The 13,641-nt window shown below is 34.9% G+C and overlaps 1 protein-coding gene across 2 annotated transcripts in view; it reads left to right on the top strand.

Annotated features, from left to right (window-relative positions):
• LOC127868949 (DNA-directed RNA polymerases I and III subunit RPAC1-like) overlaps positions 1-11,774 on the top strand; it is a 28,232-nt gene extending 16,458 nt beyond the window's left edge. Inside the window, exons 9-11 of one of the 2 annotated variants that reach the window (XM_052411164.1) lie at positions 1,013-1,132; positions 1,924-2,040; positions 11,570-11,774. In XM_052411164.1, the coding sequence (XP_052267124.1) occupies positions 1,013-1,132; positions 1,924-2,040; positions 11,570-11,682 (350 nt within the window). In that variant the 3' untranslated portion in view covers positions 11,683-11,774. Of the gene's footprint in view, positions 1-1,012; positions 1,133-1,923; positions 2,041-6,979; positions 7,182-11,569 lie in introns of those variants that run through there. The other variant, XM_052411163.1, reaches the window with a different exon arrangement.
• The last annotated feature ends 1,867 nt before the right edge of the window (positions 11,775-13,641 follow it).

The raw sequence follows: 13,641 nt of genomic DNA, 5'->3' as shown, positions 1-13,641 counted from the left end.
CGTTTTCTGAAGTGCCAACAATACAATTTGTATACGTTTGGGCTTGTTGTGGTTTCACTAACGGTAGTGTCTTCTTTACGACATAGACATATTACTCTGTCCGAGAAGTCATAATTAATACCGTTTTAACGAAGATTACTTGATATCATTAGCTGATAACCCTGTTTATGGGTTCTACTGTGTTGGGAAAATATATACGAACCTTCCCACCGCAGCTGCAAAATCAGCATACGATAACAGGTCAGTATTTATGACATTAAAACAAATTTTTTAAATAAAATTCATTTTAATTATTAAATACTTACCTGTTATCGGTAAGTCCCACCTCCCACCCCGCTATTCGATTAATATTTTTGTATATATATTGAAAGAATATTGAGGGTTGGTTACCGATTTTTGGCTAGGTTGCATTGCACTATGTTTAACCTGGCCTGTATTACGGTATTGAGGTGGCGGATTCCCAGTTAAAATTCCGGATGAGTTATTTCCCCTTGGAAAGTATAAGCATACGATAACAGGTAAGTATTTAATAATTAAAATGAATTTTATTTAAAAAATTTGTATTAATAATATTAAGGCAGCATCCTATTCAAATACAATACATAATAATTAAACATTTAATAATACATTTATTTAAGTTCAATCCATATTTATGAGATGTAAAATATATTCTTGATAACATTTTTATAAAAATAATGAAAGGCAGATGATTTGCTGGAGTCAGAAATAAAAAAAAATGCATGAAAAATGTATGAAAATTGACCTTCCGTTCAAACTATTGCCTTGTACAATAAATGACCTTCCCTTCAAACTATTGCCTTGTATGATAATTAACCTTCCCTTCAGACTATTGCCTTGTATGGTAATTGACCTTCCCTTCAAACTATTGCCTTGTACGAAAATTGACCTTCCTTTCAAACTATTGCCTTGTGCGATAATTGACCTTCCCTTCAAACTATTGCCTTGTTCGATATTTGACGTTCCCTTCAAACTATTACCTTGTATGTTCCAGCTACAGCGTCCTACAGGTTACTGCCGGAGATCACATTGTTGAAGCCTATTACAGGACAGCTAGCAGAGAAGCTTCAGAAATGCTTTGCACCAGGGGTCATTGAGATCGATAATATAGATGGTAAGTGTGGAAGTATGGTGGAAACATGGTGGATATGCTTTCACCTAGTAATCTTGGGGTCACAACCCTTGGATTTTCAAGATCTTCTATTGTTTCACCAAGTCCTGGTTCTACCCTGGCTGCAAATAAACTCAAGAAGGTGTCAATGAGCTAAAGGCTTTCTATCAATTTGAGCGTATACATATGTATAGGTTTGAACAGAAGCCAGTGTGGTTTTGATTGTAATTTTGTATTTTGTCTACAATTTTGTAGAAAATAATCAATTAAAAAAAGTTGAGATGCTATATGTTTAAGCCAGGGTAATCAGCTGTTTAGTCTTGAATTGGTGTATTTTCAAGAAAATATTCAAAATAATAGCTACTAAGTCCCTTATATAGACATCCTTATACTAGTAAATGTTTTGCATACATCATGAAATTATTTTTGTAGTCTTATGGATTAAAGCATACTTTTAGCTGAGAAAATAGTGGTCACTATTTGGCAACCACAATAATGGTCATCATTTGAACCTTGTTCTGGGAAAACTGGGCTTAATTCATGTGCGGCAAGTTTCATCCCAGATTAGCGTGTGAAGTCGGCTCGAATTATCTTGGACAATTCTTTCTGCTTTTATGGATTTGTTTTGGATTATAGGAAGTCTCTTCTAAAGATAAATTCAATTTAGGTGGACAGTGTGGTCACTGATTAATCTGTATGGACTGCAAAGGCTAATCTGGGAGGACATTACGCACATGCTTTAAGCCCATATTTCCAAGAACAAGGCTTATCTAACACTTCAAACACATATTTAGGTGAAAAGAAAGCGCGTGTGGCCAATCCCAGGAAGGACACCTGTAGCCGGGAAGTTCTACGCCATGACGACCTGAAGGACCTTGTGAAACTGACGCGAGTCCGTGACCACTTTATATGTAAGTAAGGCAGGCATGCATATTAAGGCATCTAAAAATAAAAATTGAGCCGAGATCTGGCAAAATAGGCTGAATGCATGTTTGTAAAGTGTCATCCCAGATTAGCCAGTGCAGTTTGAACCAGCTAATCAGGGAAGACACTATCCGCAAAAACTTGATTTTCACTCAGCATTTAAAATAATTTTTGTTACATAAAATGACTAAGAGTGAAATTGATAGTTGCAAATCCAAATTTCATTGGCAAACATATTTATTGGGTCACAATTACAACCTTTATCTTCGGAGTTACATTGAAGTAACTCTTACCAACATTTTAGCAGAGTCTATGATAGTTGCCTCCCTTGTCATTTTTGAACGAATTTCAACATTCATTACAGCAGTGTACACATACCTGATTACAGACACAATTTCAAAGAAATTACATACCTTGTCTACTCTGCATACACATATGAAAAAAACTGTACTTTAAAGATTCTTAAATAATTCCAAAGTCCAATCCACATATGTATTATATGTATTATTGACTTAGTACAATTGCCTCTAATGCTAGTGTAGAAGCATGAAAGAATATTCTTATACCAATAGGCTGATATACATGTAATTTTGTGTATGACTGTATATAATTTGATAAGGTCAAAAGTATCAGTCTCTACTTTCATGTCCGATCTATATCTCATATACCCATGGGAGGAATTTCATAAACTCTGCAAACATGTTGAGGTCATTGAAGGAAAGAGTGAAGAAGACATGTAGAGGGTTTGTTTGAGTCCAACTCATAACTTTGTTGTTCATGATTGGATTTAATAATAAATTGGCCAAATGATCATTATATCAAAAATATGTGTTATGTCTTTGTGAAACAACCATGTCGCTCGCTTAAACGTCAAGTTGACATCAGGATTCTTTCTGCATATTTCTTCTATTGCTTTAGTCAAAGTAAAAGATCGGGTCTGATCAATAACTTTATCTTGAATAGACCAGTTGAATGTTATTGTTTACATTCGGGATTTTCTGCGCATGCAGAACTGGTTGGCAAAAACACTGGTTACAGTACCTAACGTAAAACATGTATACAGGGCTCTTGTTTAGTCAATAAATTGGTAATAAGACCGAAATAAACATTAAAATATAGTGCAAATATATCATATTTAGTACCAAATAGATGTATATACACAAATCAAATTTCCTCGTCATAACAATACGAAGTAGTTTTAAGCATAGAGTAAACGTGATCGGAAGACTAAATACTGACAATTTCACAAAACAAAACAATAAATTAGCCGTATTCTTTCTGATAGTAAGATTTAAATAAATTATATTTCAACAATAATAAAAATTTATTCATTTCATTATAATTGTAAGTGGTGTGGATAGTGTCATTTTCCATCAGCGATCGATAGTGTCAGAGGTGCATTTAATATAAAACAAAGCCATAAAAAGCGTAATACATTACAATTTTTAAATATTGTGGTGATTTTCTTTTACATTAAATTACAATATTAATACAATTGAGCATGCAAACTGAAAAACCCTGCATATTATGCAAATTGAACTGTCTTTGCATGTATATTGAAATCTCTTTACTAGTAATGGGGAGTGATAAAAATATAGTATTGTATGATAAATTCATATATTTAATTTATTTAACGCAATTATGTTTTACCCTATTGTAATTGGTTTTATTCATGATGGTGTTTCTAACACTGCAGTAATGCACAAGCTTTACACGTAATAGCTGAGTTTACATTTGCCGGTACCTGTAAATACCTTACTTGCGTAGCAGTAAAATTGCACAATATTTTAAAATAGTTGTTAAACAATGTATTATTATGATAAAAATGCCTAATGTATATATAGTTCTTGTTAATCCATTTCCAACAAATGTCTTCATTTTTTAAATGTTAAAATATTTTATTGAAGCTACTGTTCAGTATTTTAGCTTTTAAAGTTGGCTTAAATGACTGCTCAATATGCCAAGAGATGACATGGAGGTATCCTAATTTGTGTTTAATGACCAGACGTCTGCCACATGTGGTTTATTCAGGTTTAAGTCCCTGCGGGTTTTACTCTATGACACCACGTTTTTAGCCGGATTTTTTTCGAAAAAATCTCGGCTTATAGATTGATGTTGTCGGGCGGGCGGGGGGGCGGGCGGGCGGGCGGGGTGGCGGCGTGCTCGAAAATGTTAAAGTTCTTATTTCATGGTATAACTTTGGTATGCTTGGACCTAGAGTCTTCAAACTTGACATGAAGGTTGGCCAGGATTAACAGATGACCACTGGTCATTTCAAGGTCATTCATTTGAAGGTCAAGGTCACTGTGACCTTCAATATAAAAAATGTTAAAGTTGTTATAACTTTGGTATGCTTGGACCTAGAGTCTTGAAACTTGACATGAAGGTTGGCCATAACTAGTTAGTAACCACTGGTCATTTCAAGGTCATTCATTTGAAGGTCAAGGTCACTGTGACCTTGAATGTAAAAATGTTAAAGTTCTTATTTCATGGTATAACTTTGGTATGCTTGGACCTAGAGTCTTCAAACTTGACATGAAGGTTGGCCAGGATTAACAGATGACCACTGGTCATTTCAAGGTCATTCATTTGAAGGTGAAGGTCACTGTGACCTTCAATATAAAAATGTTAAAGTTGTTATAACTTTGGTATGCTTGGACCTAGAGTCTTGAAACTTGACATGAAGGTTGGCCAGAACTAGTAAGTAACCACTGGACATTTCAAGGTCATTCATTTGAAGGTCAAGGTCACTGTGACCTTGAATGTAAAAATGTTAAAGTTGTTATAACTTTGGTATGCTTGGACCTAGAGTCTTGAAACTTGACATGAAGGTTGGCCAGAACTAGTAAGTAACCACTGGACATTTCAAGGTCATTCATTTGAAGGTCAAGGTCACTGTGACCTTGAATGTAAAAATGTTAAAGTTCTTATTTCATGTTATAACTTTGGTATGCTTGTACCTAGAGTCTTCAAACTTGAAATAAAGATTGGCCAGTACTAGAAGATGACCACTGGTCATTTCAATGTCATTCATTTGAAGGTCAAGGTCACTGTGACCTTAAATGTTAAAATGTTAAAATTGTTATAACTTTGGTATGCTTGGACATAGAGTCTTCAAACTTGACATGAAGGTTTGCAAGCACACTTAGATGACCACTGGTCATTTCAAGGTCATTCATTCTAAGGTCAAGGTCACTGTGACCTTGAATGTAAAAATGTTAAAGTTCTTATAACTTTGGTAGGTAAAAATGTTAAAGTTCTTATTCCATGTTATATGGTACTTTCCTGTCAGTTAAATCAAAAATCCGGCTTCAATGCGGTCATCTCCGACCGCGGAACTCTTGTCTTTGTAATTGTCTGGACAGTATCCGATCATAAAGAGATAATCGGTTTGTGATGAACAGAGGTGCAATTAAACACCGGGATATAAAAGCTGCAACTAAGAGTGTCAAAATTAGTGTGAACAATTAAATACAACAATTACATTAGTCAAGGGAATTTTTTTTAAAGTGTAACAAGGTAAGTTTTTTCAGACATAAAGGTTCAAATCAGTTACTCTATGTTGCGTATAGAAAATAGACCTATTGGTTGTTTGTTTTCATCCTTATATGTTTTAGTTCATTAAATTTAATTTATTCTGAAAGAATTTCAATTTCTGAGATTTTTTTTAAAACTAAAAATGGTCGCGAAGAAGTGCCAAGTAAAGATTTTTGTGGTTACCACATATCGAGCTCTTAGATTGTGTTCCACTCCCGAGTTCGTTGTGAGTAAAAACAAATAATAACAACAATATAACCATTCCAAAGATGCATTCCCTTGCATGCTAATGTTTTATATAGACATAATTAGTAAAATTATATTTGATATGTGCATGATTATCATTAAAACGATGATTTTGTCAACCTTCTCTATATGCGCTTATATGAATTCCACCTCAATATGCCAACCAGTGGGCGGAGTCTAAACTTTGCAGGTGCGCGTGACGTCACTCGTCAACTGGTCTATTATGGGATTTTGAAATAAATAGGCACTTCGAAATAAATAGGCACACAAATCATAATATCTTAATAAATATATGTATTGCCTGCAACCACCATGTTCGTGGCTTCAAGGTTAAAGGTCACAGTGGACACTTAAAAGTAAGGCCAAGTCTTATGTGGTAATAGTGAAAGTAAATGTTCATGTTATTGTCCGATCTATTTCTTTATAGTGCATCAGCAAACATTTCCTTTATTTAAGACAATATCTTGTATTCATCAAGTATTGTGCTTGATTAAAGGTCAAAGTCACATATGTACCAAATTTGAAAAAAGCTTTATCATGTGACGCAAGTTTCAAAAGACTGGCACATACATGCTGTGTTAACTGTTCACATTATTTGTGTCACATAATACTTGTTTCTGCGTTCATTCGGGGCATAAGTAAGTTAAGTATTTATTTCAAGTTCATCTATAGTTACTTTAACAAATTGTTTGCACAATTTCTGGCTTGAAGCCGGTGTTGAAGGACTGGCTTTCCTTTCAGTCCGAAACTAGCCTCTTGAAAACCAATTAATTATTATTTATTAATTAATAAAACTTGTGTTGCAAGCCTTATTTAACTTAAGACCCTTTTAAGAAGTCCAGGGTACCAGTAAGTAATACTACGGAGCTTAGTGGATATCAGCATTTTCATAATTCACACAACAAAGTATAAAGAGGGGGGTTAACGCTCAACATTCGTATGTTATTCATGCAAGTTTTAATTATGTTAAAACGTTGTTTATTAGCATCTTGTATTATTTTACATTAAACAAAATTGCTCTGATATTCAAATTTGAATTAAATAAAATGATAATTACAATGTATACATACATGTTACAATTTGGAGCATCATGGGTCTCTTTCACCACTGTGGCAAGCTCGATCTTGTTCATTCTGGTTTCAGTCACGGTGGAGTCGACTGGTATCCTACCACCAGAGGTACTGGTTTCCCAGGCCATACAGATCCTCATGACCAAGTGTCGTGAAATAACGAGAGAACTTGACGAGACTGAGTGAATGGTTCATTGAGATGACCGACCTGTTGTTCAGTTGTTTGTATATGATATATTCATGTTTCTGATAATTAAAATAGATCTAGTGTAAAATTGTGTATGTTTTGTCTATTTGTAGTAGCTGTTTCTGTTAAAATATTTTGCATCCATCCGATGAAATGTAATGCCTAACGATAAGGTACATTTGAAATGTTGGTAGTCGGATAACAATACCGGTAATCATGACAAACTCTATTTACAGTATTAAGTACTTTGTTTAATGTGAATTTTTCGTTTGATATTAATAGGTTAAACCCAATGCATCAGCAATCCATCAACAAGTTGCAATCAAAGAATCACAAGTTATAACAATCAAAATCTCATGTGTGATACTTTCAGTTACAATGTTACTAATAAAGAGTTGTATTTTTTTGTTCTTGAGGCTGAACTTTTTCTGCACTATCGTTTGTTGAAGTGTCTGTTTGATTTTAAGAGCTTAAAATCATCTTATTCTGCTTAAGATTGATTTATCATTTTGTGTTTTGCAGACATTTCTTATGTTGCTTAATATTTCTCACACTAAAATAAGGACATTATGGAAACTTTTTATCATTTTTCCACCATATGCATTTTCTTAATATTGATAGTTCAGTATGATTCAACAGATCATCGCTGATGAAACTGGGTTTGTCAATGACTATTAACCTTAATTAAACAGAAAAAAAGGTTTATGAGGTGCTGTTTAATGCATATTTTATGTCTATACTATGTTAATGTCTGCAATGTATATAGCACATAAATCAATTTTGGAGAGTTTGACATTCAAAATCACTTACCCTTGCTTTCCTGAATGACAAATGTGTAAATAATGGGAGGGGATACTTATGACAGCACTGGCATCAGTGTTGCAAAACCACATACCTAGACGCTTCTGGCATCCAAATGTTTATTTTTACTAATGCAATAATGGATCTGCAACTTACATCCGTCCTAGTCCACTGGTAAACAGTTATGAAATTTGATCTTCAAAATCTGGCCTATTACATAACATGGCCTAATATCATAACAACACTATTTAATATTCCGACCAAGTTTTATGATGCGTTTGTCAAATGTGCCTTCTAGTTTGACAAGTTTAACTATATCAACATAAGGAAAGCTGCCCGCGACATGGCGGCATTGGCCGGAACCATTTCGCACGCGGCGATGAAACCATTGGAAAAAAAATGTTCTGTCCAAATGCTCATGAAGAATGCGCAAACAAATACGACTTCTAAAGCGCTAACAAGCGTTTTCTTAAATTGTATCTAGTGACCAAGTTTGTGATCACACGTTATCCAGTTGCGAACTCCGCAAAGATATTGAAAAATGTCTAAACAAGTTTCATGAAGATTGGGAAATAAATAAGCCCACTATAGTGTTCACAAGCTTTTTATGCTTCCCGAAAATTTTCGGGAAGCATTTAGTTGCCAGTTTGTCCTTACTTCCTTCCTTCCGTCACACTTTTCCGTCACACTTTTGTGACAGTTTCTCATAGCGCCTTCAATATTTTACCGATCTCTTACATTTGGCATGTAGGTACCTTGCATAGACCTCTACCTTTTGATGAGGTTTGAGGTCACTGGGGTCAAGATCACCTAGGCTAATAATAGATTTTCTCATGGTCACACTTTGGTTACAGTTTCTCATAGCGAACATAAGGGGAGCACCCATCGTTTTCAACGATACTGGTTTCTTTAAATTTTCAAAATGACCTAGTTTTCGATCCCACATATCCCATTTTTGCACTCGGCCAAAATAAAATGGTGATAACTGTTCTTGCAAAGTTTCATGAAGATAGGATAATTAATGTGGCCTCTATAGTGTTTTCAAGCCTTTTTTAGTCTGTCATTGTGACTTAGTATATGACACTTCATGACCCAGTTTTGAAATAGCATTTTACAAAAATATTCTGATGATTTTTCATGAAGATTGAAAAATAAATGAAGCCTATAGAGGGTTCATCAGCTTTTGTTTTTAATTTGACCAAGTGGCCTAGTTGTTTACATCTCGTGACCCATTTTCGAACTCCGGCAAGATATCATGTGGTCAGATGTTCTGAAAAGGCTTCATGAAGATTGGACAATACATGTGGTCACTGGTCAGTTAAGCGTTCACAAGCTTTTTCTGTTTTACCAAGTGACTTTGTGTTGACCTAACGTAACCCAGTTTTGAACTCGGACGAAATATCATTAGTAAAAAAGGTCAGACCAAGTTTTACGAATTTTTGGCGATAAATATGGTCTATAGTCTATAGAGTGTTCACAAACTTTCGATTTAATATGACCTAGTGATCTAGGTTTTGAACCCACTTCACAACTTTCGAACTCGATCGATATTTCATAAGGAAACTATTCTGACCAAGGTCCATGTAGATTGGACTATAATAATGGCAACTCGCGTGTTCACAAGCTTTATCTTTTTTGAACGTGTAACCTAGTTTTTTAACCATTTGTGACCCAGTTTGAACACTTTTTGATCAAGATAAATAAAGATTGGAAATAAATGTGACCTTAGAAATGTTAACGGGCTTTTCTTTGTTGTTCTTTTTCCAGGTGACCTAGTTTTTGCACACCGCGTGATCCAGCTTCGCATTCGGCTGAGATATAATTCGGAAAAATGTTATGATCAAGTGTTATGAAGATTCGGCATCCAGAGGGTTAACATTGAAAACAGTGACGACAAACGACAGAAAAGGGCGGTCACAAAAGCTTACCATGAGCGTGTTGTGCTTGTGTGAGCTAAACACAAGTCTCCGAGGTCCTCCAAGGTCTGTGCCACGGTGCACTGGATTCTGATTTTACCTGTTTTGGTTGTCTCCCGCATGACCCAATCCACTACAAGAAAGAAGATTATCGGTGACAACAGGCATCCTTGGCGGAGTCCTGTTGTCCCCTCAAAGTCCTCTTTCAGTTTGCCGTTGTGGATCACCTGGAATGTGGCGTCCTCGTACAGTTGCTGGATCAGATTGACAAATGTTGGCGGGATTCCATAGTGATGTAGTCGTCTCCAAATGGTCTCCCTGTTAACACTTGTTTTTTAAAGTGTAACAAGGTAAGTTTTTTCAGACATAAAGGTTCAAATCAGTTACTCTATGTTGCGTATAGAAAATAGACCTATTGGTTGTTTGTTTTCATCCTTATATGTTTTAGTTCATTAAATTTAATTTATTCTGAAAGAATTTCAATTTCTGAGATTATTTTTTAAACTAAAAATGGTCGCGAAGAAGTGCCAAGTAAAGATTTTTGTGGTTACCACATATCGAGCTCTTAGATTGTGTTCCACTCCCGAGTTCGTTGTGAGTAAAAACAAATAATAACAACAATATAACCATTCCAAATATGCATTCCCTTGCATGCTAATGTTTTATATAGACATAATTAGTAAAATTATATTTGATATGTGCATGATTATCATTAAAACGATGATTTTGTCAACCTTCTCTATATGCGCTTATATGAATTCCACCTCAATTTGCCAACCAGTGGGCGGAGTCTAAACTTTGCAGGTGCGCGTGACGTCACTCGTCAACTGGTCTATTATGGGATTTTGAAATCAATAGGCACTTCGAAATAAATAGGCACACAAATCATAATATCTTAATAAATATATGTATTGTCTGCAACCACCATGTTCGTGGCTTCAAGGTTAAAGGTCACAGTGGACACTTAAAAGTAAGGCCAAGTCTTATGTGGTAATAGTGAAAGTAAATGTTCATGTTATTGTCCGATCTATTTCTTTATAGTGCATCAGCAAACATTTCCTTTATTTAAGACAATATCTTGTATTCATCAAGTATTGTGATTGATTAAAGGTCAATGTCACATATGTACCAAATTTGAAAAAAGCTTTATCATGTGACGCAAAAGTTTCAAAAGACTGGCACATACATGCTGCGTTAACTGTTCACATTATTTGTGTCACATAATACTTGTTTCTGCGTCCATTCGGGGCATAAGTAAGTTAAGTATTTATTTCAAGTTCATCTATAGTTACTTTAACAAATTGTTTGCACAATTTCTGGCTTGAAGCCGGTGTTGAAGGACTGGCTTTCCTTTCAGTCCGAAACTAGGCTCTTGAAAACCAATTAATTATTATTTATTAATTAATAAAACTTGTGTTGCAAGCCTTATTTAACTTAAGACCCTTTTAAGAAGTCCAGGGTACCAGTAAGTAATACTACGGAGCTTAGTGGATATCAGCATTTTCATAATTCACACAACAAAGTATAAAGAGGGGGGTTAACGCTCAACATTCTTATGTTATTCATGCAAGTTTTAATTATGTTAAAACGTTGTTTATTAGCATCTTGTATTATTTTACATTAAACAAAATTGCTCTAATATTCAACTTTGAATTAAATAAAATGATAATTACAATGTATACATACATGTTACAATTTGGAGCATCATGGGTCTCTTTCACCACTGTGGCAAGCTCGATCTTGTTCATTCTGGTTTCAGTCACGGTGGAGTCGACTGGTATCCTACCACCAGAGGTACTGGTTTCCCAGGCCATACAGATCCTCATGACCAAGTGTCGTGAAATAACGAGAGAACTTGACGAGACTGAGTGAATGGTTCATTGAGATGACCGACCTGTTGTTCAGTTGTTTGTATATGATATATTCATGTTTCTGATAATTAAAATAGATCTAGTGTAAAATTGTGTATGTTTTGTCTATTTGTAGTAGCTGTTTGTGTAAAAATATTTTGCATCCATCCGATGAAATGTAATACCTAACGATAAGGTACATTTGAAATGTTGGTAGTCGGATAACAATACCGGTAATTATGACAAACTCTATTTACAGTATTAAGTACTTTGTTTAATGTGAATTTTTCGTTTGATATTAAAAGGTTAAACCCAATGCATCAGCAATCCATCAACAAGTTGCAATCAAAGAATCACAAGTTATAACAATCAAAATCTCATGTGTGATACTTTCAGTTACAATGTTACTAATAAAGAGTTGTATTTTTTTGTTCTTGAGGCTGAACTTTTTCTGCACTATCGTTTGTTGAAGTGTCTGTTTGATTTTAAGAGCTTAAAATCATCTTATTCTGCTTAAGATTGATTTATCATTTTGTGTTTTGCAGACATTTCTTATGTTGCTTAATATTTCTCACACTAAAATAAGGACATTATGGAAACTTTTTATCATTTTTCCACCATATGCATTTTCTTAATATTGATAGTTCAGTATGATTCAACAGATCATCGCTGATGAAACTGGGTTTGTCAATGACTATTAACCTTAATTAAACAGAAAAAAAGGTTTATGAGGTGCTGTTTAATGCATATTTTATGTCTATACTACGTTAATGTCTGCAATGTATATAGCACATAAATCAATTTTGGAGAGTTTGACATTCAAAATCACTTACCCTTGCTTTCCTGAATGACAAATGTGTAAATAATGGGAGGGGATACTTATGACAGCACTGGCATCAGTGTTGCAAAACCACATACCTAGACGCTTCTGGCATCCAAATGTTTATTTTTACTAATGCAATAATGGATCTGCAACTTACATCCGTCCTAGTCCACTGGTAAACAGTTATGAAATTTGATCTTCAAAATCTGGCCTATTACACTCTGCTTTTGCAGAGATGTCTGGCGTTTAATTAATTCATGCCATTATATTGGGAGCTGGGAACCTCTCCAGATGTTACCATTGGTCCTGTATGAAAATAGCAACTGAAGTTTACGAATTCCAAATTGATTACAGGATATGCAGGTGATTAAGTGAGGTGCATTATCCAGCTGCCGAAAAATGGATGCATTATCTGTCATCCGTGTTACAAACCAAATTTCAGAAAATATTGTAAAAGATTATATTCTGGCTTGCCTATGGGGAACTATTTAATAGAACTCGGATTTGTGATCAAGAAATGTAGCATCAACAATCCATTATCAATGAAATACAGAAGTTCAGTAGAAATTATATTGTATACTCGATTACTAATACCGGTAGGTCTGACATTATTAGCTCGGCTGTTTTCGGAGAAAACCCTAGGTATTGTCATAGCCAGCTCGTCGTGTCCGTCGTCGTGTCGTCCGCGTCGTGCTAAAACCTTAACATTTTGTTAAGGTTTTTAACATTGGCTCTAAAATCAAAGTGCTTTTACCTACAACTTTGAAACTTCACATGTAGCTGCACCGTGATGAGTTCTACACGCCACACCCATTTGTGGGTCTCTAAGTCAAAGGTCAAGGTCACTGTGACCTCTAAAAAAATATTCTGACAAGCTTTCGCAGCCGAGCGTGGCACCCGTTATGCGGTGCTCTTGTTTTATTTGTAGTAATGGTCATAATTCTTTAAATATGTTAAATTCGTTTTGAATTTTTCGGCAATCTGTTTTAATTGACAAGCATTTTAATACAAATTTACACTTGATAACTTTTAAAGTTATATACTCATAACTGAAAAAAATCTTCAAATCCGTGTCTGATACTAGACAAACTTTTTTTCCGATCACTAATTCTTTCAATTTTCATCTTCAGACGTTTCACAAACACTATTTGGGGCGCG

Source organism: Dreissena polymorpha, chromosome 2 (genome assembly GCF_020536995.1).
Source record: "Dreissena polymorpha isolate Duluth1 chromosome 2, UMN_Dpol_1.0, whole genome shotgun sequence".
Taxonomy (NCBI): Eukaryota; Metazoa; Mollusca; class Bivalvia; order Myida; family Dreissenidae; genus Dreissena; species Dreissena polymorpha.
The sequence above is the reverse complement of the archived record's forward strand: the minus strand, read 5'-3'. Positions and strand labels throughout refer to the sequence as shown.